Source organism: Trifolium pratense, linkage group LG5 (assembly GCF_020283565.1).
Source record: "Trifolium pratense cultivar HEN17-A07 linkage group LG5, ARS_RC_1.1, whole genome shotgun sequence".
Lineage (NCBI taxonomy): Eukaryota > Viridiplantae > Streptophyta > Magnoliopsida > Fabales > Fabaceae > Trifolium > Trifolium pratense.
The window spans coordinates 47,555,400-47,581,658 of NC_060063.1; the positions used below are offsets into that span (position 1 = coordinate 47,555,400).

At 35.8% G+C, this 26,259-nt stretch overlaps 2 protein-coding genes and 1 non-coding gene across 3 annotated transcripts; all 3 read left to right on the forward strand.

The window, feature by feature from the left end:
• The first annotated feature begins 3,938 nt into the window (after positions 1-3,938).
• LOC123883548 (beta-amyrin 11-oxidase-like) lies at positions 3,939-18,657 on the forward strand. Its single transcript, XM_045932391.1, has 8 exons — positions 3,939-4,292; positions 4,927-5,398; positions 5,608-5,871; positions 6,126-6,215; positions 6,618-6,693; positions 6,788-6,894; positions 16,960-17,081; positions 17,242-18,657. Exons 1-8 carry the CDS (start codon positions 4,060-4,062, stop codon positions 17,339-17,341), a joined length of 1,464 nt encoding a protein of 487 aa, XP_045788347.1. The 5' UTR covers positions 3,939-4,059; the 3' UTR covers positions 17,342-18,657.
• Positions 18,658-19,363: 706 nt separating this feature from the next.
• LOC123883549 (probable lipid-A-disaccharide synthase, mitochondrial) lies at positions 19,364-22,865 on the forward strand. The gene is made up of 8 exons (XM_045932393.1): positions 19,364-19,678; positions 19,755-19,854; positions 20,434-20,539; positions 20,635-20,858; positions 21,047-21,125; positions 21,396-21,634; positions 22,086-22,312; positions 22,433-22,865. Exons 1-8 carry the CDS (start codon positions 19,410-19,412, stop codon positions 22,629-22,631), a joined length of 1,443 nt encoding a protein of 480 aa, XP_045788349.1. The 5' UTR covers positions 19,364-19,409; the 3' UTR covers positions 22,632-22,865.
• Positions 22,866-25,310: 2,445 nt separating this feature from the next.
• Positions 25,311-25,395, forward strand: TRNAM-CAU. The gene is given in 2 exon segments: positions 25,311-25,348; positions 25,360-25,395. It is a non-coding gene; the product is annotated as a tRNA-Met (tRNA).
• Positions 25,396-26,259: the final 864 nt, after the last annotated feature.

Here is a 26,259-nt window from a genome sequence, read left to right on the forward strand (position 1 = left end):
TTCATTTGTCTTTTTCTGAAAGCTGGACTGTTTGTTGTTGTTGAGTCGACCATTTGGCTTGTGCCTTTGATCCACTTTCTTCATCAACTTGTTGAACTGTCTTCCAAGCATAGCCATAGACTCAGCTAAGCTTTCTTCACCTTCAGATTCAATTTGTAAATCATCAGCAGCACTTTTCGAAGCAAAGGCTAGATTCTTATCTTTCTTTTCATTTCTCCTGTTTAGACCAATTTCATAGGTCTGAAGTGATCCTATGAGTTCATCTAAATTTAGACTTGAAAGGTCATGAGCCTCCTCAATAGCTGTTACTTTCATATCAAATCTTTTAGGCAAAGATCTGAGTATTTTTCCAACAAGCTCCTCATCTGAGATAGGTTTTCCAAGTGCATCAAACGAATTTGCAAAGTCAAGCACATTCATTTGAAAGTCATGAATGGTTTCTTCCTCCTTCATTCTGAGATTCTCAAAATTGGTTTTGAGCATCTGAAGTTTAGATAGCTTAACTTTTGATGTTCCTTCATGAGCTTTTCTCAGAATTTCCCAGGCATGCTTAGCAGTAATACATCTCTTAACAAGCCTGAACATGTTTGCATCCACACCATTAAAAATTGCATACAAGGCTTTGGAGTTGCCAAGTGCCAGATCATCCTCATCTTTAGTCCATTCATCATTTGGCTTCTTGACATCAGTTTTATTGCCATCTTTGTCAAGAACCATTGGTGGTTCCCATCCGCGTAACACAGCCTTCCATGTCCTGCTGTCAATTGATTTTATGAAAGCCTCCATTTTAGCTTTCCAATAATCATAGTTCTCAGGACCTGTCAGTAAGGGGGGTTTAGACACTGACCCTCCTTCTTTATCCATTGTACCAGAAAGTACTTTCCCTGGAGCTCACCCAAAATAACAGAACAGGGTGCCTGCTCTGATGCCAATTGAAATTCTGGTATCACTAGAATGATGTTGGCTAAGATGTCCCAACAACTACTTTGTGAATAATGTTGTTTTCTATTGTTGGCACATCTTATATAACATATAAAAACTGACAGAAAATAAATAAATGACACAAGTAATTGTTAACCCAGTTCAGCCAACTGCCTACTCTGGGGGATACCAATCCAGGAAGGAAATCCACTAATAGCTCTAGTTACTAAGACCTCCAGCAAACCCTAGGATTTACGCCTTACACTAAGACCTCCAGCAAACCCCTGGTTTACGCCTTATAACCTCGACACTACTTATGCAACTTCTGCCTAGGAACTCCTAGACATGAGATCCCATCTCACTTCCACTCACACAACACAACCTGTGTTGATTATACAATGTTTGGAAAGATGTGGTGACAACTTGTCAAGACAACACTTCACTTTTGCTTAAAAGCTTCAAGTGAATCACACATGGTAAACTCCGTACTTCAAAGCTTAGGAGTACCCTTAAAATAACAAACTTACTTCTTAACTCGTGTTATAGAATCCACAAGCAAGAATTACAATCAAACAATAAAACACTCAACAAAGACTCAATAAAGACTCAATATGTGTAACTAATATTTTTCAATGAGATATATATTCTTGAGCTTGGTCTTCGTATATATAATAATCTAGCACGCTCCTCTTTCTTCATTACTGATAGGACGCTCCTTGTAGCTCATAAAAGGTGATCTGATTCTCTTTTGATCTTCATCAAGAATGTATAGAAACTTTCCAAAAGTGTTTAAGGACTTTATAGGATAATTGTGATCATGCCGTTGTACCATTAAGTCTGTCTTATCCTTAAAACTCCTGATCAGATCAGATCTCCATTACGCGTGCTTTTAAAGTGGATTTCCATATATAGCAGATGCTCTCATAAATGCGCGAGATTTCCTTGAATAAATATGATGTTGTAACATGTTTTCCAACATCTTGTTAGTATATTTGTTTTAGCGAAATTAAGCCAATTCAAATATCCAACACACTCTAACTCATTAATCTCTAGATCTTTCTTAATAGTTTCAGGTCTTCCTCTGTTTTTTTTTATAAGCAAAAATTGAATTATAAAGAGTACAAGGTGCACTCAACCTTTACAATTCAAACGAAAATCATTCGATGCTTTCAATGCAAACTAAGGGATCGTTACACCAATCAGAAAATACAAAGGAAGTATTAACTCTTAAACGACCTATAAACCAAAATCAAGAAACAAAGATAATTTGATCTATCAAAGCATCCAAATTAAACACATCTCCTCGAAACACAATATTATTCCGAGTACGCCATATGCTCCAAGTAGTTGCTAACCAAATGACATGACGAGTTTTAACAAGTCTCTTACTCTTCACCAAATCACCAAAAAACATGAAGTGTTTCCACCATTCCTCAAAGGGGATGAAATCCACAGCCAACCATTTATAAATTTTATTCCAAACTTGAATTGAGACATAACAATTAAAAAATAAATGATCTATGTCTTCTTCTTCTCTAAAGCAAAACACGCAACAAAATTCACGTGGATTATTGATAATTCATTTTCTTACCAAAGTCATACGGGTCAGAAGTCGTGCTAATAACAATCTTCATCCAAATATGTTCACTTTAGACGGTACATCGTTCACCCATAAATCTTGCAGCGCATCCACCACATTACTATTAATAGTCAAAAATGAATCACAGTTTTGCAAGAAACAATATGTTGATTTTACCGTAAACATACCAGCATGGTTCATGAGCCATTTTCGATGATCCAAACATTCCTTCTTAGGCCTAATATCTGCTAGCAAAATCGACATCTCAGTTGCAGCATCCATATCATCCTGCGCTAGCTCCACGACCCAATCAAAACTCCTAGTCCAATTATCATCACTCCAAGAACCGAACACAGCTATAGAAGCATCAGGTTGCAACGATTTTGCATACAATTGAGGGAATAAATTCATGAAACTCTCATGACCCAACCATCTCTTTTGCCAAACACGGATAAGATTGTCGGATCCTAATACATTGCACACGTTGGATTTGAACCAACCTCCGCTATCTTCACCTCTTATCCTTAAGATGTCGCGCCACCAAATGGATTGGGCTCTAACATTCTTGTTGACATCCAGAAGAAATTTTTTAGCCATTGACCCATATCAATACACCAGTAACTTGCACCACAAAGTGTTATCTTCATTAAGCCCTCTCCACTTCCATTTGCATAGTAAAGCTTGATTGAACAAATCAAGATTCTTAATACCCAAACCTCCTTTATCTTTTGGGAGATATATAGTATCCCAACTAACCCAACACATCTTGTTGTTGTCCAAGCTCCTACCTCATAAAAACTTTCGTTGGATACTTGTTAATTCTTTTAAAACACAAGCAGGTGCTTTAGAAAAAGAGAAAAAGTATAGCGGAAGACTAAATAAAACTGAATTGATGAAGGTAAATCTACCACCGATGGACAAGTTCCGACCGTTCCAACTACTAAGGCGTTTCTTCAAATTATTTGTTAAATTGTCTTTAACAAAAAAAGTCAAAATAAACTTGTCTAGTTATAATATTAGGAAAATGAACACTTTGAAAGTTGTAAGTCACCGTAACTTTATGGGCAGGACTTCCATGTTCACATGATCATATAGTAATATAATTACACTGATATAATTTTTTTACTATTTATGAAATAATTAAAAAAATTAAATAAAAAATTAAATTTTATGAGTGTTATCAAAAAATTATATTTCGTTTTTTTCTTACACAAAAAATTATATTGGTTATGTGACCACTGACCATATAAATAATTTCCAATTTATATATTCACTGTGTCATGTGATAGTTTTTTCTATTTTAATATTCAAAGCCAATACTAATAAACAAATAAAAGCCAACTCATTATCACTGACATAAGATTTTATATACACATCTATAAGATTTTATATTGGTTATGTGACCATATAAATAACCATACTAAATTATTGGTTATGTGACTCACAACTTCACTTGAGGCTCTATATACACATCTATAAGATTTTATATCAAATTAGGAAGTAACTATACACACACACACAAGAAGAACAGTGGATCCAAAGACAGAAGAGATTCAAGAATGAAATTTCAATGGTTTTGGATATCTGCTGCCACTTTGTTTGCATGCTACATATTTGTTAACAAAGTTTTGAGGAATTTGAATGATTGGTATTATGATCTTAAATTCAGAAAAACACCAAATCCATTGCCACCTGGTGACATGGGATGGCCTTTAATTGGAAACCTCTGGCCCTTCTTCAAGTGTTTCTCATCTGGTCACCGTGAAACATTCATCAACAACATTGTTCTCAGGTATCTGTCTTTCATTTTCTAGCTCTTTTGTTTTCGTTGCCCTCACTTATAGACATATATTCAGGTCATTTCGTAATCGATGTGAGACTTCTTAACAGTTAGTAATTAGTACATTTTCATTGAAAGTAATATAGGTATTGAAGAATGAATTTCTTAGAATCGGGAGTTAGGCTTAATTCAACTATATATAATCGGCTTGTAAGGTGAAAATTGTCTCTCCTTACAAACTTCTTACAAACTTATGTCCAGGCCAACTCTAGTTATAAATCCATGTGTAGGTCAACTCACATCCGATGTGAGACTTCTTAATACACCCCCGTCCAACTCTATTGGGCTTGTGCGTGGATAAATGGTAGGTGATCCGATAGAAAAACCTGATAGTAGGTGATCCAATGGATTTTGGAAAGGCTCTGATATCATCTTAGAATTGGGAGTTGGACTTAACTCAACTTTACAAAACCGGCTCTTATACCAACCCAAATTCTATGAGAATTTAACATTTTTGAAAATGCATTATGGATGACAGATCTATTTTCATTATATTTTAAAATGCGCTCTCCTTAATTAGTCTTTCACCATGACATGACAAAATGAATACTATTCTAAAAAAACATTCCAACCCTTGATGTTTTAGATATGGACGAACTGGTATCTACAAGACACATTTATATGGGAGTCCAAGCATTATTGTCACTGCACATGATATGTGCAAGAAAGTCCTAAATGATGAGGTGACCTTTAAGCTTGGTTATCCAAAAGCCGTCACTGTACTAGCATACAATAGGATACTAAGTAGCGAACATGGACGCCTTAAGCGACTAGTCACGGCTCCTATTGCCGGTCACAATGTATCAACAATGTATCTAGAGCGTATCGAAGATATTGTGATCAACAAGCTAGAAGAACTGTCTAGCATGAAACACCCTATTGAGTTCCTTCCTGAGATGAGGAAAGTTTCCTTTCAATTTGTCGTTCAAATTTTCATGGGATCTTGCGATCAAGGTACCGTGAATGAAATTGGTGATTTATTTCATGTTATGAGTAGTGCCTTGTTCTCTTTGATGCCCATAAATGCACCTGGTTTTCTTTTCAACAAAGCACTTAAGGTTAGTTACTTCTATTTCTCATTTTTCTCAGTAATGTCCTGGAAAATTGTGCTTTTTTGTCAAGCATTTTTTAGGAAATTTTCTCGGAAATGTAGTTGTTTTGCGAGGAAATTAAATTTGTCATAAATATTCGTAGGAAATTTACAAATTTCTTGTAGTGTTATTCTTCTTTTTGAATTTGCTATTCTCACATTGCATGACTAATTTAGGCGCGCAAGAAGTTCGCCAAAATAGTTCAATCTATTATCGATGAAAGGAGAATGACAACAAAAAATGGACAAATTGGGGAAAAGAATGATTTATTAAACATTCTTTTGGAAATTAATGATGAAGAAGGTGAAAAATTGGAGGATAAGGACATTATTGACTTGCTTATATCGCTTCTATTTGGCGGTCACGATTCAACTGCAGCTGGTATGATGTTGACAATTCTGCATCTCACTAAACATCCACATTGTTTGAAGAAAGCCAAGGTAAATCACCTAACAACTAAGAATTTTCTCATCAGTCCCTATTTATAGATTGGTCTCTCTGTTTCTAAATTTATAGATTGGTGTCTATATGTTTCTAAATTTTTTCATAAGTCCCTATTTATTTTATACATTGGTCTTTCAAAATTTCTCATCAGTCTCTACATGTTTCTTGGATTGTCAAAAATTGTTCTTGATGCTTTAGTATTCTTAAGAAAGTTTTGTAAACTTTACCAAAAACTGTGTTTATCTTGTAGGAAGAGCAAGAAGAAATCATGAAAGCAAGACCATCTTCGCAAAAACGATTAAGTATTGAGGAAATTAAAAAAATGGTTTATCTTTCTCAGGTAAGCATAGGGATATAATCTATAGTATCATCTATATACTATGTATTATTACATTACCCTATATTACTATAAGAATCTTATAAAGAAATAGTAAAAGATAGCCTATGGTTCCTAGCTTCGATTCAACTCTCACGTCAAGAGGACTATTGGCGTTGGAGTTGGTTGGTTGGTGAGCAATACTTTGTTAAGTTAGGGTATTCATTATTGTTAGCTTAATGTATTCCTAATCCATCTCGTTTTGTGGTCGAGAGTGAGGTCATTTTTTCCTCTTATTAGTATGAGGTGTTCCGGCGATTTGGGTTTGTTGTTATTATGTTAGGCAATCTATTTTCTTTCATTTGTTTGGTTCATTCATTCAGTATACAAAGAGGAAAAATAAGGTTGGTATTTGTTGTCTTGCAGGTTTTTGATGAAACATTACGCCATACGTCTGTCTTTTCACTTTTTCGAGAGGCAACGACTGATGTGAACATCAATGGTTATGTTATATTCCTTGTGCTCTATTGATAGCTACTTTCAATTATTAAAAAGGAATAATGAATGTAATGTATCTTTTTGCTCAATAACTTTAGGTTATTTCATTCCAAAGGGATGGAAAGTGCTAGTTTGGCTAAGCGCTATGCATATGACTCCCGAACATCACTCAAATCCAGAAGAATATAATCCGTCGAGATGGGATGTGAAATTCTGGTATCACTAGAATGATGTTGGCTAAGATGTCCCAACAACTACTTTGTGAATAATGTTGTTTTCTATTGTTGGCACATCTTATATAACATATAAAAACTGACAGAAAATAAATAAATGACACAAGTAATTGTTAACCCAGTTCAGCCAACTGCCTACTCTGGGGGATACCAATCCAGGAAGGAAATCCACTAATAGCTCTAGTTACTAAGACCTCCAGCAAACCCTAGGATTTACGCCTTACACTAAGACCTCCAGCAAACCCCTGGTTTACGCCTTATAACCTCGACACTACTTATGCAACTTCTGCCTAGGAACTCCTAGACATGAGATCCCATCTCACTTCCACTCACACAACACAACCTGTGTTGATTATACAATGTTTGGAAAGATGTGGTGACAACTTGTCAAGACAACACTTCACTTTTGCTTAAAAGCTTCAAGTGAATCACACATGGTAAACTCCGTACTTCAAAGCTTAGGAGTAACCTTAAAATAACAAACTTACTTCTTAACTCGTGTTATAGAATCCACAAGCAAGAATTACAATCAAACAATAAAACACTCAACAAAGACTCAATAAAGACTCAATATGTGTAACTAATATTTTTCAATGAGATTTTTATTCTTGAGCTTGGTCTTCGTATATATAATAATCTAGCACGCTCCTCTTTCTTCATTACTGATAGGACGCTCCTTGTAGCTCATAAAAGGTGATCTGATTCTCTTTTGATCTTCATCAAGAATGTATAGAAACTTTCCAAAAGTGTTTAAGGACTTTATAGGATAATTGTGATCATGCCGTTGTACCATTAAGTCTGTCTTATCCTTAAAACTCCTGATCAGATCAGATCTCCATTACGCGTGCTTTTAAAGTGGATTTCCATATATAGCAGATGCTCTCATAAATGCGCGAGATTTCCTTGAATAAATATGATGTTGTAACATGTTTTCCAACATCTTGTTAGTATATTTGTTTTAGCAAAATTAAGCCAATTCAAATATCCAACAATCTCCCCCTTTGGCAATTTTTGGCTAAAACAATTTCAGGCCATTACCTTTGAGAGATATAAAGAGCGCAATCCTTCAAATCACCATGGTCACACAAAAGAAGGAATGTTAGAGCATCAGTTAAACAAAATTTCACATAGGTGAAAATATATGCATCAGAGGCAGCAGCAGCGGAGTTATCATCAATTAGCCTCGAGCAAAATAAAACGTGGTATCAGAGCAAAACATATATCATATGTCATATGTCATCAAAGATGTTGTGACATATGGGAGCACATCTTCTAGCACCTGTTCATCCAATCAGGGCAGCATATCCATTCAGTAGCAAACTCCCCCTGACTTCATCAGCTTGTGCATCATCTCAGGGTAATATTTTACTCCCCCTGAATACTTGCTTACTGCTACTTAAAAACATGTCACAACAAAAGACACAACAACATGTAGCAGAAACAAACAAACAATACTACTCCCCCTTTTTAGCCACAAAATGTGCCAAAACAGGAAAGTTAAGTATCCAAAGTGCAGAATTAAAAGTACAGACCATGCACTCAGAAGGTGCTAAAATCCAGGTCACAAACAACCCACAAAAAACAAATAACAAAGTTCAGTAAAATATTAAACAGATTACAAAATCATTCATCATCACTACTGTCAGAGGCTTCATCCTCATCTGTAGCAGTAGCATAACCTTCTTCCTCATCTGCATTGTTTTGATCACCTGTAGCAGCCACATTTGCACTAGCTTTGACAGGTATCTCATCAGTTTCCAATCCTTCAATCATTTTCAAGAACACATTCTTCCTCTCCTCAAGCTCAGCCTGCTGTTTATCAATGTCCTGACATTGAACCTTTAAGCCAGCAATAATCTCCTTTTTGGTCATAACACCAGCTCCAGCAGCAGATGTTCCAACATGTTCAGCAACATTATGGTTACCAAAAAGCTTATGATGAAAGGTAAAGCCAGATTCCCTCTTCTTAGGTGTATCAGTCACAACCTTAATTTCTGGATATTGGGCCAAGATAATTCCACATAACAAAGATGGAAATGCTATTGGCATCTTCACAGCTGTTGATCTAATATGCTTAATGGTTTGATCAAAAATAAAGGTCCCATAGTCATAGTCAACCTTGGTTCCTACAGCATATATAAATCTACCCAGGTTGGTTGCAACATTGGTTGCATGCTTAGTTGGTACCCAATTGGTTGACCCTATCCTATTGAGGATGGCATATTTGACATTCAATTTACTCGTGGGTATCAGCTTCTTTGTAGGCCAGACCTTAACCTTACCACCAGTTATCTCAGCACTCACAACATCATTAGCAACTTCTAATTCAGCCTTAGGTTCTACAGACCTACCTAAGTAATTATTTATCACAACAGGAGAAAAATTGACACATTTACCTCTGACAAAAACTTTGTGGTAGTCCTTGCTCAGTGGGTTATCACATTCTTCAGGGATGTTCACCAGAAATTCTTTCACCAGCAGCTCATAGCATGGACTGAAATCACAGACTGTCTTCATCAGGCCAGCTTCCTTGATGTATTCAAAGATGTCTTGACATTTGAGAGCATCTTTGGACAGTTCCCTTTCAACAGCCAATCTCCTTTGGTAAATGTAGTCCCATCTCAGTGCAAAGGCAGCACGATGGAAGGAGATGTTATCACATGGGGCTTCTTCAACACCTTGTGGAGCCTTCTTCACAGTAGTCTTCTTAGGATTGGCAGAGGAGATGTTAACAGCATCTTCAGCAACATCATAGTCTGAGTCACTAGATGACTCCTTCTTTCTCTTCAATGTTTCCTTCTTCTTGGCAGGAGGGGAGAGAACCTTGCTCCAACCTTTGACTGGTCCAACACCTTTTGTTTTCACTCTTGGTGCAGGAGTCTTGCTTGCAGTGGCCACAGCCTTCCCTGTACAGCTTCTCAATCTCTTTGTTATACCACTAGTTGGTTTTACAGCAGTCTTGGTGGTGACATAATCATCAACATCAACAACATCTTTCTCTTTTTCTTTCTCAGGTTCTGCAGGCTTGTCAGCTTCAATCTCTTGCTCATCTGTAGGGATGGACTGGTTGCTCTCTTCAGATTGAGTTTCCTCTTCATCAGCAGAAACTCCTTCATTAGCAATTTCAGTCTCTTCATCTGAGGTTTCAGATGTTGTGATAGTTGTCTCAACATCTTTTTCAGCAGCAACTTTCACAGGTTCTTTCTCAACAGTTTCAGCATCTTCATTCTCATTCAAGGATGTCTCAACATCTTGCATGACAACCTCTTCAGTAACAACAGGGATTGATTTTTCAGCCATCATCTCAGCAATTGTTGGTGATTCATTAGCAGTTTCCGTTTCAACCTCTGTAGGAGTGTCTTCCATCTCAGTATCAACAGGCATAGAGTTAAGATCTCTCTTTTCAGCTTCAGACCCCAATTTTTCTAGACTAGGGTTTTCACCGGTTGACACGATTGTTTCAACAACATCAGACACAGTTTTGGGGTTTACTTCAGTTGCTTTCTCAGATGTGTTAACATTCGAATCAAAAACCAAATCAGACATAGACAGAGAAAACTTAGATTTGTAATCCCTTCTTTTCCTTTTAGAACTTCCTTTACTAGATTTATTACCCAACGGAGAGATAGCATCACTTACTTTGACGATTTCTTCCTTTTTCTCAACAGATTTTTCTTTTCCTTTCTTCTCAGCGACATTTGTTTGAGCTTTGGATCGAACAGTCGTAACAGGGACGGCGTCCTTGATGATCTTCGAGGAATCGATCTTCGCCTTTGATCGAGTAGAACGACCAGACTTTGTAGTTTGGGAAGATTCAGACATGTTTGGATGAAGGTTTTTGAAGTTTGAGAAGTTGAATGGATGAGGATTGTAGTGAGAAGCAGTTGAATAGGGTTCACGATCAAAAATTAGGATTTGGGAGAAAGTGTATTGATTGCGTGTAAAGACATATTTAAGGGAAGTGTGTAATGATTTCCCTAAATTAGCGTGCATTGATTGATGGGAGAGAAAACGGTTTCCTTTTGCACGCCTCAACTGCTGTAACTGCTATGCATCTTCATGCAGGCAAATTCCCAATTTGCCCCTTAAAAATTCAAACTGATTAGCATCAAGCGCCTTTGTAAAAATGTCAGCTAGCTGTTCACTTGTACCAATGTGCTTGAGTTCCACACAATTTTCTTCAACAAGGTCTCTGATAAAATGATGCCTGATGTCTATGTGTTTGGTTCTTGAGTGTTGAACTGGATTCTTTGATATATTGATTGCACTCAAGTTGTCACAATATAATGTCATGACATCTTGGTCGACATTATATTCTTTCAGCATCTGTTTCATCCACATCAGCTGGGAACAACTGCTTCCTGCAGCTATATATTCAGCCTCTGCAGTAGACAGAGACACACAATTCTGCTTCTTGCTGAACCATGAGATTAAGTTGTCACCCAAAAAGAAGCATCCTCCTGAGGTACTCTTCCTATCATCAGCACTTCCAGCCCAATCTGCATCACAGTACCCTATCAAAGTTGAGTTCTTGGTCTGGGAATACAGAATCCCATAATCACTGGTGCCCTTTATATATTTCAGAATCCTTTTGACTTGTACAAGATGGCTCATCTTTGGCTTTGCTTGATATCTTGCACAAACACCAACAGCAAAGGTGATGTCTGGTCTACTAGCTGTAAGATACAAGAGACTGCCAATCATGCTCCTGTATAGGCTTTGGTCAACATCAATGCCATTCTCATCTTTGGTTAGCTTCAGGTGAGTAGCAGCTGGAGTTCTCTTATGTGCTGCAGTGTCCATTCCAAACTTCTTGATCATATTTTTCGCATACTTGCTTTGAGAAACAAATATGGTGTCTTCCATTTGTTTAACTTGCAGACCAAGGAAATATGTCAGCTCACCTACCAAACTCATTTCAAACTCTGATTGCATTTGTTGTACAAAATGTTGCACCATCTTTTCAGACATTCCACCAAATACTATGTCATCAACATAAATCTGGGCAATCATCAGCTTCTCTTCTTGTTCTTTAACAAACAAGGTTTTGTCATGGCCTCCTTTTCTGTATCCTTGACTAACAAGGAAATTTGTCAGCCTTTCGTACCAAGCCCTTGGAGCCTGTTTCAGTCCATAAAGAGCCTTCTTCAGCTTGTACACATGATCAGGATTAGCAGGGTCTACAAAACCTTTTGGCTGCTCCACATAAACTTCTTCATGTAAGTACCCATTAAGAAAGGCACTTTTGACATCCATTTGGTACAGCTTAAATTTAAAGATGCAGGCTATACCAAGAAGAAGTCTGATAGATTCCAATCTCGCTACTGGCGCAAATGTTTCATCAAAGTCAAGTCCTTCAACCTGAGTGTACCCTTGAGCCACTAACCTTGCCTTGTTTCTTGTTACAACACCATTTTCATCTGACTTGTTCTTGAACACCCATTTTGTGCCTATGACATTAACACCATTGGGTCTAGGAACAAGATCCCACACATCACTTCTTCTAAACTGAGTTAATTCATCTTGCATGGCTTCTATCCAGAACTCATCAGTGAGAGCCTCTTTTACATTTTTAGGCTCAACCTTTGATACAAAACATGAATTAGTAACCACTTCATTTGTCCTTCTTGTAGCAATTCCCTGGTTAGGATTTCCTATGATGAGATCCTTGGGATGGTTCTTCTGTATTCTTATTGAAGGAACTTTACTCACAGGGTGAGGTGTAGGAATGGTTGATTCATCATCTGAATCTGATTCCTTTTCTGCTACAGCTTCTTCAGATGTTGGCAAAGTTGTTGCAACATCTTCTTCAGTATCAGATGTTTTAGCAGATGTCAAATCATCTATCACAACATTGATAGATTCTACTATTACCTTAGTTCTCTGGTTGTAAACTCTGTAAGCCCTGCTGTTTGTTGAGTATCCAAGAAACAATCCTTCTTCACTTTTAGGATCCATTTTTCTTCTGTGCTCCCTATCAGATAGGATATAGCACTTACTTCCAAACACATGAAAGTGTTTGACAGTTGGTTTTCTACCTTTCCACAGCTCATACAGTGTAGTAGAAGTTCCAGTTCTGAGTGTGACACGATTGTGAATATAACAAGCAGTATGCATAGCCTCAGCCCAGAATTGATATGGAAGATGTTTTGCATGCAACATCACTCTGGCTGACTCTTGTATTGTCCTGTTCTTCCTCTCAACAACACCATTTTGTTGTGGTGTGATTGGAGCTGAGAATTCATGCTTGATTCCTTCAGAGATGCAGAATTCAAGAAAGCTTGCATTCTCAAACTCTTTACCATGATCACTTCGTATCCTAACAATAGCAGAGTTCTTTTCTCTTTGGAGTTGAAGACAAAGTTCTTTGAATGCATCAAAACTTTCAGATTTGTCTTTTAGAAATTCAATCCATGTGAACCTTGAGAAATCATCTACCATGACAAATGCATACCTTTTTCCTCCAAGGCTCTCTACTTGCATTGGCCCCATCAGGTCTATGTGCAGTAATTCTAGAACCCTTGTTGTGGTCAGATGTTGCAACTTTGGATGCGACATCTTTGTCTGCTTCCCTATTTGACATTCTCCACATATACTTCCTTCTTCTATTTTGAGCTTTGGAAGTCCTCTGATAGCCTCTTTAGCTATTGCCTTCTTCATGCCTTTAAGGTGCAGGTGGCCAAGTTTTTGGTGCCACAACTTTACCTCATCTTCTTTGCTAATGAAACATGTTGCTACATCTTCTTCTTTAGGGATCCAGAGATAGCAGTTGTCTCTTGACCTTACTCCTTTCATTAACAACTCTCCTTGCTCATTTGTAACTAGACATTCAGCTTTCGTGAAGTTAACTTTCATGCCTTGATCACAAAGTTGGCTTATGCTGATTAGATTTGCTTTAAGCCCTTTTACAAGCAGCACATTATCTAGCTTTGGTAAGCCATGATTTGCAAGTTTACCAACTCCCTTGATCTCCCCTTTAGCTCCATCTCCAAAGGTTACAAAACTGGTAGCATATGACTTCAAGTCTTCAAGATAATGTTCAACACCTGTCATGTGTCTAGAACAGCCACTATCAAAGTACCAGGTTTCTCTTGAAGAAGCTCTCAAGGATGTATGAGCTATTAGACCTGTGATCTTCTTCTTTTCTCTCCATTCCTGTCTTGTCGTAACATTGGGAAAGACAGGAGTATAGAATTCTTGACGAACTCTTCTTGGATATCCGTGCAGCCTATAGCAGAAAGGCCTAATGTGTCCTTTCCTGCCACAATGATGACATGTCCAGTTATAGAACCTGGGCATAGAATGTCCCATCAGATGTTGCGACAATCCTCCTGACACAAACGTGCTACTGATTGGAGTATGTATAGTAGCATTGTTGAACTTCATCTGCTGCTTTACTCTTTCATGTTCAAAACCAATGGGCTTAGGTTTCCCATAGTTTTGTCTCTGTAACATTTCCTCAAAAGCATCAGTACCTTTGGTCATCATTTTAGCCACTTTTGTGACTTGATCTAGATCAGCATTTAATTTGGTTACTTCTACATTCTGTTCAGCAACTTTACACAGGAGGTTAGACTTCTCCATTTCCAGCTGTTGAATTTGACTACTCTGATCTTCAACCTTAGCATTGAGATTATCAATGTTTATGAGTAAGTCATTTTTCTCAGCTTGTAGTTTACCATTGATCTTCTTTTGTTTCTCTAATGCTTTGCAAACTTCTATACTTCTAGTATGAAGATCTTTATAAGTAGCAGCTAGTTCCTCATAGGTTACCTCCTCATCACATGACTCTGAATCAGATTCACAGACTCCTGTTAAAGCATTAACATATTTGGCAGATTCTTCCTCCTCTGAATCTGTATCAGACCATGAAACAACAAGACTTTTCTTTTGCCTTTTTAGAAAGGTTGGACATTCAGGTCTGATATGGCCAAAACCTTCACATTCGTGGCATTTCACTCCTCTTTCATCTTCATTTGTCTTTTTCTGAAAGCTGGACTGTTTGTTGTTGTTGAGTCGACCATTTGGCTTGTGCCTTTGATCCACTTTCTTCATCAACTTGTTGAACTGTCTTCCAAGCATAGCCATAGACTCAGCTAAGCTTTCTTCACCTTCAGATTCAATTTGTAAATCATCAGCAGCACTTTTCGAAGCAAAGGCTAGATTCTTATCTTTCTTTTCATTTCTCCTGTTTAGACCAATTTCATAGGTCTGAAGTGATCCTATGAGTTCATCTAAATTTAGACTTGAAAGGTCATGAGCCTCCTCAATAGCTGTTACTTTCATATCAAATCTTTTAGGCAAAGATCTGAGTATTTTTCCAACAAGCTCCTCATCTGAGATAGGTTTTCCAAGTGCATCAAACGAATTTGCAAAGTCAAGCACATTCATTTGAAAGTCATGAATGGTTTCTTCCTCCTTCATTCTGAGATTCTCAAAATTGGTTTTGAGCATCTGAAGTTTAGATAGCTTAACTTTTGATGTTCCTTCATGAGCTTTTCTCAGAATTTCCCAGGCATGCTTAGCAGTAATACATCTCTTAACAAGCCTGAACATGTTTGCATCCACACCATTAAAAATTGCATACAAGGCTTTGGAGTTGCCAAGTGCCAGATCATCCTCATCTTTAGTCCATTCATCATTTGGCTTCTTGACATCAGTTTTATTGCCATCTTTGTCAAGAACCATTGGTGGTTCCCATCCGCGTAACACAGCCTTCCATGTCCTGCTGTCAATTGATTTTATGAAAGCCTCCATTTTAGCTTTCCAATAATCATAGTTCTCAGGACCTGTCAGTAAGGGGGGTTTAGACACTGACCCTCCTTCTTTATCCATTGTACCAGAAAGTACTTTCCCTGGAGCTCACCCAAAATAACAGAACAGGGTGCCTGCTCTGATGCCAATTGAAATTCTGGTATCACTAGAATGATGTTGGCTAAGATGTCCCAACAACTACTTTGTGAATAATGTTGTTTGCTATTGTTGGCACATCTTATATAACATATAAAAACTGACAGAAAATAAATAAATGACACAAGTAATTGTTAACCCAGTTCAGCCAACTGCCTACTCTGGGGGATACCAATCCAGGAAGGAAATCCACTAATAGCTCTAGTTACTAAGACCTCCAGCAAACCCTAGGATTTACGCCTTACACTAAGACCTCCAGCAAACCCCTGGTTTACGCCTTATAACCTCGACACTACTTATGCAACTTCTGCCTAGGAACTCCTAGACATGAGATCCCATCTCACTTCCACTCACACAACACAACCTGTGTTGATTATACAATGTTTGGAAAGATGTGGTGACAACTTGTCAAGACAACACTTCACTTTTGCTTAAAAGCTTCAAGTGAATCACACATGGTAAACTCCGTACTTCAAAGCTTAGGAGTAACCTTAAAATAACAAACTTACTTCTTAACTCGTGTTATAGAATCCACAAGCAAGAATTACAATCAAACAATAAAACACTCAACAAAGACTCAATAAAGACTCAATATGTGTAACTAATATTTTTCAATGAGATTTTTATTCTTGAGCTTGGTCTTCGTATATATAATAATCTAGCACGCTCCTCTTTCTTCATTACTGATAGGACGCTCCTTGTAGCTCATAAAAGGTGATCTGATTCTCTTTTGATCTTCATCAAGAATGTATAGAAACTTTCCAAAAGTGTTTAAGGACTTTATAGGATAATTGTGATCATGCCGTTGTACCATTAAGTCTGTCTTATCCTTAAAACTCCTGATCAGATCAGATCTCCATTACGCGTGCTTTTAAAGTGGATTTCCATATATAGCAGATGCTCTCATAAATGCGCGAGATTTCCTTGAATAAATATGATGTTGTAACATGTTTTCCAACATCTTGTTAGTATATTTGTTTTAGCAAAATTAAGCCAATTCAAATATCCAACAGGATGTAAGTTGGATTAACATCCAGGCAACTAAATAAGTGTATATAAGTTTAAATACATTCTCCTGATGACAATAATGATGATTCATTAAACTTATGAGGTAATTATATGTGCAGAATTATAATCCCGCAACAGGAACCTTTCTTCCTTTCGGAATAGGTCGGAGGCTTTGTCCAGGAAGAGACTTAACCAGATATGAAATGATCATATTTCTACATTATTTCATCCTTAATTACAAGTTAGTATTATTATGTATTTCTTTTTTTAAACCAACATATTACATTCATTTATTTTACATTCATATATATATATATATATATATATATATATATATATATATATATATATATATATATATATATAGATGGAAATATTCATTTTTTCTTTTCATTTTATAGGTTGGAGAGGATAAATCCAGAATGTCCAATGACTGCGTTGCCATATCTTATGCCAGTAGACAACTGCCTCGCTAAGGTCATAAAGTTGTCTGATTCTTAATTAGTTACTAAGCAAGTTTGAGATTTTGTGTCATATATTTGGTTATAAATCAACATTTCTTGTATGGCCTTCTAAAAGACCTAGGATTTCTTAGTTTGACGTTTTTGTGTTACTACTTTGTGTATGTATTAATTAAGCATGAGAAATTGTAATTTCCCTTATTATTCTTCAAGATGGTGGAAAGTAGGTAACAACTGGTTTGAGTATGCTATGGTTCGGAAAGTAGGTAACGCCACGGTGACTCAACTTGTTTCTGGTTTGATCGTTGGATAGGTGATGCACCTCTTAATTTGTGTCATTTTTCCTCGTCTGTTTTCTTTGTCGACGCAAAAAGAGACAGTTATTACGGAGGTTTATGTGGGAAGAAGAACTTATTGTGTCTATGAATGAGCTGATGAAATGGTGAATGTGTAGCTATTTGATGACAGATGCAGCTGGACACCGACTGCACTCCAGACGGTTCTTTTTCAGTTAAGTCCAACACCAACTTGTTAGCTAAGGAACTTTTTGTTGACGAGGCTGTTGAGGTGTCCGGGGTGTTGTTGGATATTAGGGACAACCCGGCTCCTTCTAAAGTCACTGTGTTCTTGTGGCAACTTCTCCATGATCGTATCTCAACCAAGAATAATCTAGCAAGGCGTCGAATTTTACAACCAGTTGTTTCTATGGACTACATGATCTGCCGGAGACAGTTAGAGGCCTCTATTCATCTTTTCCTTCACTGTGAATTTTCCTATAACTATTTGGTATGAGGTTTTTAGGTGTCTTGATGTTGTGATTTTAATGCCACCGAACCTGTATATATTTGTTTGACCGTTTGAGTGACGCTGCAAAGACTAAGAAATCAAGAAAGAGGTTTAGATTGATCTGTCATACAACTCTATGGTTGCTGTGGAAGGCTAGAAACGACGCAGTCTTTAATAACAAGGCAATGGATAAAAAGCTGTTAATGGATGACATAAAAGCGACTTCTTGGCGATGGAGTTTAGGTAATTTAAAAGCGACACCGTGTAGCCTAGAAGACATTTCTAAGTCTTTAAGCAGCTGAGGAAGTGATGTTGTTTTCGGCTCTAGCTGCTGTCTACTTGGTGCCTGATGTGTGGAAGTGTTTGTCTTTTGGCTGGTGTAGGTTTTTGGGGTCTATGCTGCTTACTGTGTGTTGAGCCTTTTATTGTTTTAATACGTCTCAAGTATGATTACTTTCGGTATAAGAAATTTATGGGAAAAAAATTGCCTTTGGGTTTTGTATTTGTTAGACTTCTTTTATGAATTATTTCTGTTTTGATCAATTATAATGTTATATTCTGTTATTTGAAGAATCAACTAAATTGTCATGATAATGTTACACCGTTGTGATTTGAAGAACCAAATGAATGATCTTTTCAACTTTAGTGATATGAGAAAGAAGGATCGTCATTCGTCAGTGTTAGTATCAAACTCCATCGATCGACTTAGATGGATGTGTTCAGTTCATCAAAATAAATTTTAAAACGACAAAGATGTGAGAGCTATATTCATTCAATATAATTCTAAGAGACCAATCGAGTTAGAACGTTACCTTGTTCATATATGTTCATATATTCGAAAAAATCATATATATGAAGAAATATCGTCATCTTGAAAGAGTGCTACTAACTTGGCTCATCCATGACCATGATCATGTTTCTGTTCCTAGTGCGTCCACATTTCAAAATTCAAATGTATATTTCAAATTTATTCTAAAAATAAGAAATTTTACTCATCTATATTCAAAATTTCAGATAAAACATGTCTGTATTTTTTTGTCAGTTAGCCTAATAGCAAGATTCACACATTTTAAATGTGGGAAAACGTGAAATTCGGGGTTTGAACCCGGCCACTCCAATAATATCTCTTGTAGCTACCAAACATAATAATTTCGGATTTTTGAGAGGCTCGTGATGATTATTAAGGAAAAAAAAATTAAGTCAAATCTATAACATTTACAAGGTGGGCTGCTGCTATAAATGGCCCAAGCCCAACAAAAAACATAACCATTTGAAATTCAGTTTGAAGATATTGCAGTGTTCAATTCAACTGAATTGCAGCAATGTTTGGTGCAAAAGCTTTGATTTTGTTGAGAACAAAATGGAAATGGAAATTGAATCCAATAAACTGTGTTGCGTGCTTTTCTTCTTCATTTTCATCTTCTTCACATCACGTGAAGTTCAAAGCTCCCATTGATATGGCTGCAAAAGATGGTGAATTTAGGGTTTTCCTTGTTGCTGGTGAAGTTTCCGGTGATTCCATTGCCTCTCGTCTCATGGCTTCGCTTAAACTTCTCTCTCCTTTCCCTGTTCGTTTTTCCGGCATTGGAGGGTAAATTTTCATTCTTTCATTCAAAATTTTGAAGATGCTTGAGAAATTTTATTTGAGAATGTTTAATTTATTTCAGGATTAAGATGAAAAGTGAAGGATTGGAATCTTTGTTTCCTATTGAAGATATCTCAGTAATGGGGATTTGGGAATTATTGCCACATTTGTATAGAATTAAAGTGAGTTGTGATGAATTGATGAGTACATTGTTAATTGCATGCTTGGATTTATCAAATGTGATTAACTTTGTTAATTGTTAAGATTCAATATAACTATAGTTTTTGGTTTTAATTCATGAGAACTTTAGTATGACCTAATTTGAGATTGTATACTATCTATGAAGCATGAATACAGATATGAACATCGGAAACGACACGGTCACTGACATATCGATACCGATAATTTGAGAAAATGACATGATTCATTGTAATCATATGTGTCGGTGTCAGACACCAAGGCGTGTCTGACACCGGGACATGCCTAATCCGAGGAGTGGCCGTGCTTCATATTATACTATGCATAAATTTTGTAAAAGTTGTTTGCATTGGTAATCTACTTATATTCGAAAACTTGTAAAATAAGGTGAAAACAGTTCAAGAATATATGTTAAGCTATTTTAAATGCATAAGTTGTATTTGATATACTACAGGTTTAGTGTTTGGATTCTTATCGGTTTGCCAAACTTTCTATTTTATTTGGAGCCCGTGTCTGAATTGTTTAGAATGTGCTGAATGAAGATGTGTGTGCTAAATTTTCAGGTGAGATTGAATGAAGCTGTAGAAGCAGCTACTCTATTTGAGCCTCATGTTGTAGTAACAGTTGATTCTAAGGGCTTTTCTTTTCGGTTCTTGAAACGGCTAAGAGGTATGACTACTAATGAACACACCTTACTGGAAAAACTGTAGCAAGTTTGTAATTTAGAGGCATGCTGTAAGAGAATGGGGAAATGCCATTTGCAGCTAGATACAATCAGCAGAAGTTGCATTCGCCGGCACATTTTCACTATGTAGCACCATCATTCTGGGCATGGAAGGGAGGTGAAGAAAGGCTAAAAGGACTGGCAGAATTTGTGGATCATCTGTTGTGTATACTTCCAAATGAGGATACAATTTGTAGATTGAATGGATTATCTGCAACCTTTGTTGGGCATCCTGTTTTGGAAGACGTTATGGAGTTGAATTCGGTATGACCATTGTAGTTTCTCAAGACCTTTGCATATGATCTCTCTAGCTTTATACTAATGATCATATTATGTTATTACTAGTGATGTTTATATTTGTATTCCTGTTTCTTCGTTAGCATTTTTTACTTTCCTTGTGTAGTTGAACTTTATGGTTGAGTTTTGTCAGTGACTGCTGAATATTTTTTCAGAGAAACAGTTCCTCAAAAAATGAATGGAGGGCTGAAGGAAATGGTGGAGACTTCCGAAGGAAACATGAAGTGCCCCCAGGTACTTCTAAATTCTAATCAAATAAAGCTCCACAAGCTCATATACATATCTTTAAGAAATGTAAATATGTAAAAGCTCATGCTTAACATTTCATTACTAATACTATTGAGTAAACAGAACGTTTCATTACTAATACTCAACTAACTTTCTTTTCTGAGAGATATATTTGGAAAGAGAATGGTTGTGAGAACCATTTTCTAGATACACTTTGCTCAATTTTGTTTAATATTATTGTTTGCTTTATTATCTTATCAACTTAAACTTTAAAAGGAGCCACTGTTATTAGCTTGCTTCCTGGAAGCAGAATACAAGAGGTCAGCCGGATGCTACCCATCTTCGCCAATACAATGGAACTACTGAAAGACAACGTTCCACAGTTGATGACTGCCATTCATGTTGCACCTAATGAGCATGTGGAAAACTTCATTGGTGGTGCTGTTCATAGATGGCCTGTGCCTGTTGTATTGATTCCAGGTGGAACAACACACATGAGATATGATGCTTTTAGTGTACGTCCCGTTGTCCCACCAGACTTCCATTTGCATAACAATTCTTTTCAGGTCATTATGTCAATACTTATAGCATAGAAGTAGTAGAAAACTTGGTTTATACTCCTGATTTTTGCTCCGTGGCAGTTGTTCTTATGATCCATTGTAGAATGATTACCGACTCCTCTAGAGGATGCTTAATTGAATACCGGAATCTAATTTTTTAATAACATAATAATTGCCAAATTTCCTAGTTTCCTCTGTATTTTGTGTTCAACTTACACAAATCCAATGTACCTTCTTTTTCTGGCACAGGAATTACTTTAGATGCATACAACTTACAATGTGAATATATCTACATATTATTTTGACTGAAGCTTCCATTGCTGGATTAGTCCTGCATTCAAATTCCTGCATATTGTGCATTAATGTTACATTTTGTGCCTAGTTAATTTGAATCAACACATCGCAGGCTAGTAGAGTTGCATTGTGCACATCTGGGACAGTTGCTGTGGAGCTGCAGCTTGCACGTTTACCTTGTGTTGTGGCATATCGTGCCCATATTTTGACTGAATGGTTTATCAAGTACAAGGCAAAAATACAATACATATCACTTCCCAATATTCTTTTGGATTCAGCCATTATTCCTGAAGCACTCTTCCAATCCTGCAAACCCGAAAACCTAGCCTTATTGCTCAAGTAAGACTGAAATTTTATTTCATTTGCATTACTAATTCTGAGTGTCTCAAAAGCTTATAATATATCAGTTGCAGGCAATATTTCTCATATTTGACATTAGGTCTTGACTTTATTTTGCAGCGATTTAATACCTGATCATGTTTGTCGAGAAGAACAAATAATTGCAGCGCAAAAGTTTGTCAAGCTTTTAATGCCTTCAGAAAGAATGAAGCACAACCTTGCAAAGCAAAATTTGATGAGAACTTGTTCTGATTACAGTCCAAGTGCCATTGCAGCATTGACTATCTTAAACTATGGGAAGCCTGTGATTCATGACTAATATAAAAGGACTTTTTATCGATGAAGTCTCTGTGGCATTGGATTTTTTTTTTTACAAAAGTTGAAGGTTTAAAGCAGTTATACATGTAAATCAGTTAGTACTTGCTAGTTATAATGGTGTTCTTTCTATTGCTGTTCTTGATAGAAGCCATTGATTATGAATCCAAGCAATGATGTAAAAACCTGCAGGATCAAATTAAACCCTTCTAATAAAAACCCTGTTGGTTATGAAAAGAAAAAAAAAAAAAAAAAACTCAACCAAAAGGGGGGAAAAGTTTGGATCTTAGGTTAGAGGGAAAGCTCAAAACTTTACTTTGCAAAAACCTTATCATTCCTATTTAGCAGATAAAAAGTAAGCTGAGAAGGATCATTAAGATTGAATGAAGGAATGTGTTGAGTGTGTATAAGTAAAAAGTGTAGTATAAATAAAGATAATTAAGTGAAAGAATACATTGTTTTATTTTTCTACTATGTTATGAAACATTTTAATGTTAATTCAATAATATTCAATAAGACAATGTATAATATATAATATTTTTGTGTTGATAATAATATATTCAACTGCCTGACCAAAAAAAAAAAATAATATATTCAACTGTCTCCTAAAGAGACATTTTTGTCTTCATTCAAGATTTACAAATATAGATATTTTGTTGTTTTCAAACATCTCAGCTCAATAGGACGAGAGCAGATCCTCTCCAGTGGGAATATAACTGGAGAGAGTCTAGTTTATATCCCCATCATTCATAATTATAGTTTTTAATAAAATAATATGTAATGAAAAAAATGAATAGACAGGATTCAACTGTAGGGGGTAAAGTACCGCAGAGAATTCTTTCTCAATCACAACTCAAAATACAATTTAAAGTGACAAATTACACAGATCCAAAATTGCACATCGATTGATCTGATTGTTACTTTTGTTTTGTCTTTTCACAGTAGCTTGAGTTGAAGTTTTTTTGGTAACTATGAGTTGAGATTGTTTGTTTGTGGCTATGGCTCCGTTTGGATTGATCAAATACAATGAAATGGAGCGGAGCGGAATAGAGTGGAATGGAATGGAGCGGAATGGAATAAATCTTCAATTCTGTTATTTGTATATTTTAAAAAGGAGATGAACAAAATTGAAGGTAAGTGGTGGTATTTGATGGAATTCATTCCATCCTATTCCATTTCATTCAATTATTATTTTACAAATCCAAACAATGGAATGTTATTATACTCCATCTTGTTCCATTCCATTTCATCTCATTCCATCAATCCAAACATAGCCTATGAAATAAGGGTCATGCTAACTAGTGCCCCCGGGGCACTAGTTAAGGATACAAAAAAAGCAATTTTTGCATTGGAAATGACACTTTTTATATTTTACAAACATTGACTACACAAGTTTCAATGTAATTTTACTATAATTAGTATCCTTAACTAGTGCCCCGGGGGCACTAGTTAGCATTTTCCATGAAATAAATACTTCATTAAACATTTTAGAGTATAGTCTTAGTGACATAAATTTAATTAAAAAAAAAAAACAATTATTTTTTCAAGTTCATGCATTGCTTTACGTAATTTTTTTTCCTCTCACTTTCTTTTCATAAAACCAAACGGACTCGTAGAATACCTTAATTTTTAACTAGTTAGCAATATTTTTTTTATTTTTTTTTTTGACTAAAACTAGTTAGCAAGTTTTTGTTAATCAAATTTCACATTTATATATTGTTTTCTAATTTGAATAAAAGGCATTAATTTTCCTTTCTAATAAAAGCCGTCACAAACTCTGACATTGTCATATATGATTTATAAGCTTTACCTACTTTTTTAAATATTATTTTTACATACACATGATTTCTCATTCTTATTATTTTTTTAATGGCACGATTTAATATTTTATATATGGTTCGTGTGTGCATAACTGCATATCATGATTTCTTATTTTGTATAGTTCATTTTTCTAATACTACATTGGTGTTCAGTGCCGTCTGTGTCCCACTCCCACTAGATCTTTTTAATGGTGTACGTTTAGATAAAATGTTAGATTATTATTATTGATCCTAAGTTTGTGATAACAAAATAACAATTAATATTATTCTCAACAAAATAAAAAAAAATTAATATCAATAAATTAAATGCAAAAATATTAACCAAGATATTGGGTTCGAGTAGCTAATGAGCTTCCTTTAGGATGAATCATTTGAGAGTACTCGAGTTCGATTTTGGTGAAAATAATTTTTTTTCGAGACTTTACTTACTTCACGGTCGAACTTTTGATTATCGTGGTACTTTTATCCTGAGAACCGGAATGTTAATATGAGAAATACAAAAATATTGATAATGAAGTGATATAAGTTTTGGACTCTTAAATATGTGGCTGAAAGTTTGATCATTAAATGAAAATATATAATATGTGATACATATTTTATTAACCGTAAAATAAAAAGAGATAAAGTGAAAATAACGTGATACATATTTTATGTAATAAGAATAAATTTTTCTAAAATTGAGCAAAAAACAAGCCCTTATTTATTTATTTTTCAATTTGGTTTGGCAAAATAAAATATTTTCAGCTTTTGTTTTTTATTGGTACAAAGAGTAAATTATATATATTTTTTTTTAATAAATCTGTAAATCTGAAGAGCAACATTTATTATAATAAAAAACTATGATGAAATTATGAAACAACATAGGGGTGGTGGCGCAGTTGGCTAGCGCGTAGGTCTCATAGCTTCTGAGTTATCCTGAGGTCGAGAGTTCGAGCCTCTCTCACCCCAATTTTGTTTTTCTAAGGTCCAATAATTTGGTAATTAGAAAAAAAATTTGAATTTAATTTATATGCACCGTCAGTCTAAAGTTACTTTACACATGCGTCCAATAATATACCGACACATCATGTATGGTAATTAAAAACACACGATGTGTCACATTTATTAAAATTATATTACCAACAACAATTAAACTCAAAAAAAATTATATTACCAACAATTTTTTTATAAATTAAAATTAAACTGAATGGGTTACGGGTAAATAAAAAGGGGTGGTGGCATGTCGCAAATGGTTAGTCTGTTTTGATTTCCAAAAAGGTGCGGTGGCATGTCGCAAGTTATCTCGTGGTTTAATTAGTTGCGATAAGAATTTCAGCTCTTGTCCTATCCCTTAGCTCCTAGCTTGTCCATGTAAGAAATATTGGCCTTGCGTTTCATTCATTTTCTGTCAAATATATACAACATAGTTTCCTTAATTATTTTCCTAATGATTATCATACAATCATGATTAATCATTTACATTGATTTCTATTTTAAATATAGAGATATGCACATAATTGTCTAATACACCCCCGTAGTCGAAATTGGAGGTTGACGAATGTTGAGATTATCTCGAAAATCAGAAAAGAGTTGCAACGAAAGTCTTTTGATGAATATGTCAGCAATTTGATAGCGTGAGGGAACATGCACTACAAGAAAATAAGCACTTTGCGATGGTTAAAATTGCCATTTGCGACGGTTGAAAGTGTCACAATTGCACATCTGCGACGGTTGTATAACCGTTGGTGATTTGTGTGTCGCAAGAGAACTTTGCGACAGTTTTAAAAATCGTTGTAACAACTGTCGCAGTTGTAGTTTCCTACAAAACACTAG

Coding starts and splice junctions, on each gene's coding strand:
- LOC123883548 (XM_045932391.1), top strand. CDS start 4,060: ATGAAATTTCAATGGTTTTGGATATCTGCTGCCACTTTGTTTGCATGC. Junction 6,895..16,959: donor ATAATCCGTCGAGATGGGAT/GTGAAATTCTGG, acceptor TTATATGTGCAG/AATTATAATCCCGCAACAGG. Junction 17,082..17,241: donor TATTTCATCCTTAATTACAA/GTTAGTATTATT, acceptor TTCATTTTATAG/GTTGGAGAGGATAAATCCAG.
- LOC123883549 (XM_045932393.1), top strand. CDS start 19,410: ATGTTTGGTGCAAAAGCTTTGATTTTGTTGAGAACAAAATGGAAATGG. Junction 19,855..20,433: donor CACATTTGTATAGAATTAAA/GTGAGTTGTGAT, acceptor CTAAATTTTCAG/GTGAGATTGAATGAAGCTGT. Junction 21,635..22,085: donor TGAGATATGATGCTTTTAGT/GTACGTCCCGTT, acceptor AACACATCGCAG/GCTAGTAGAGTTGCATTGTG.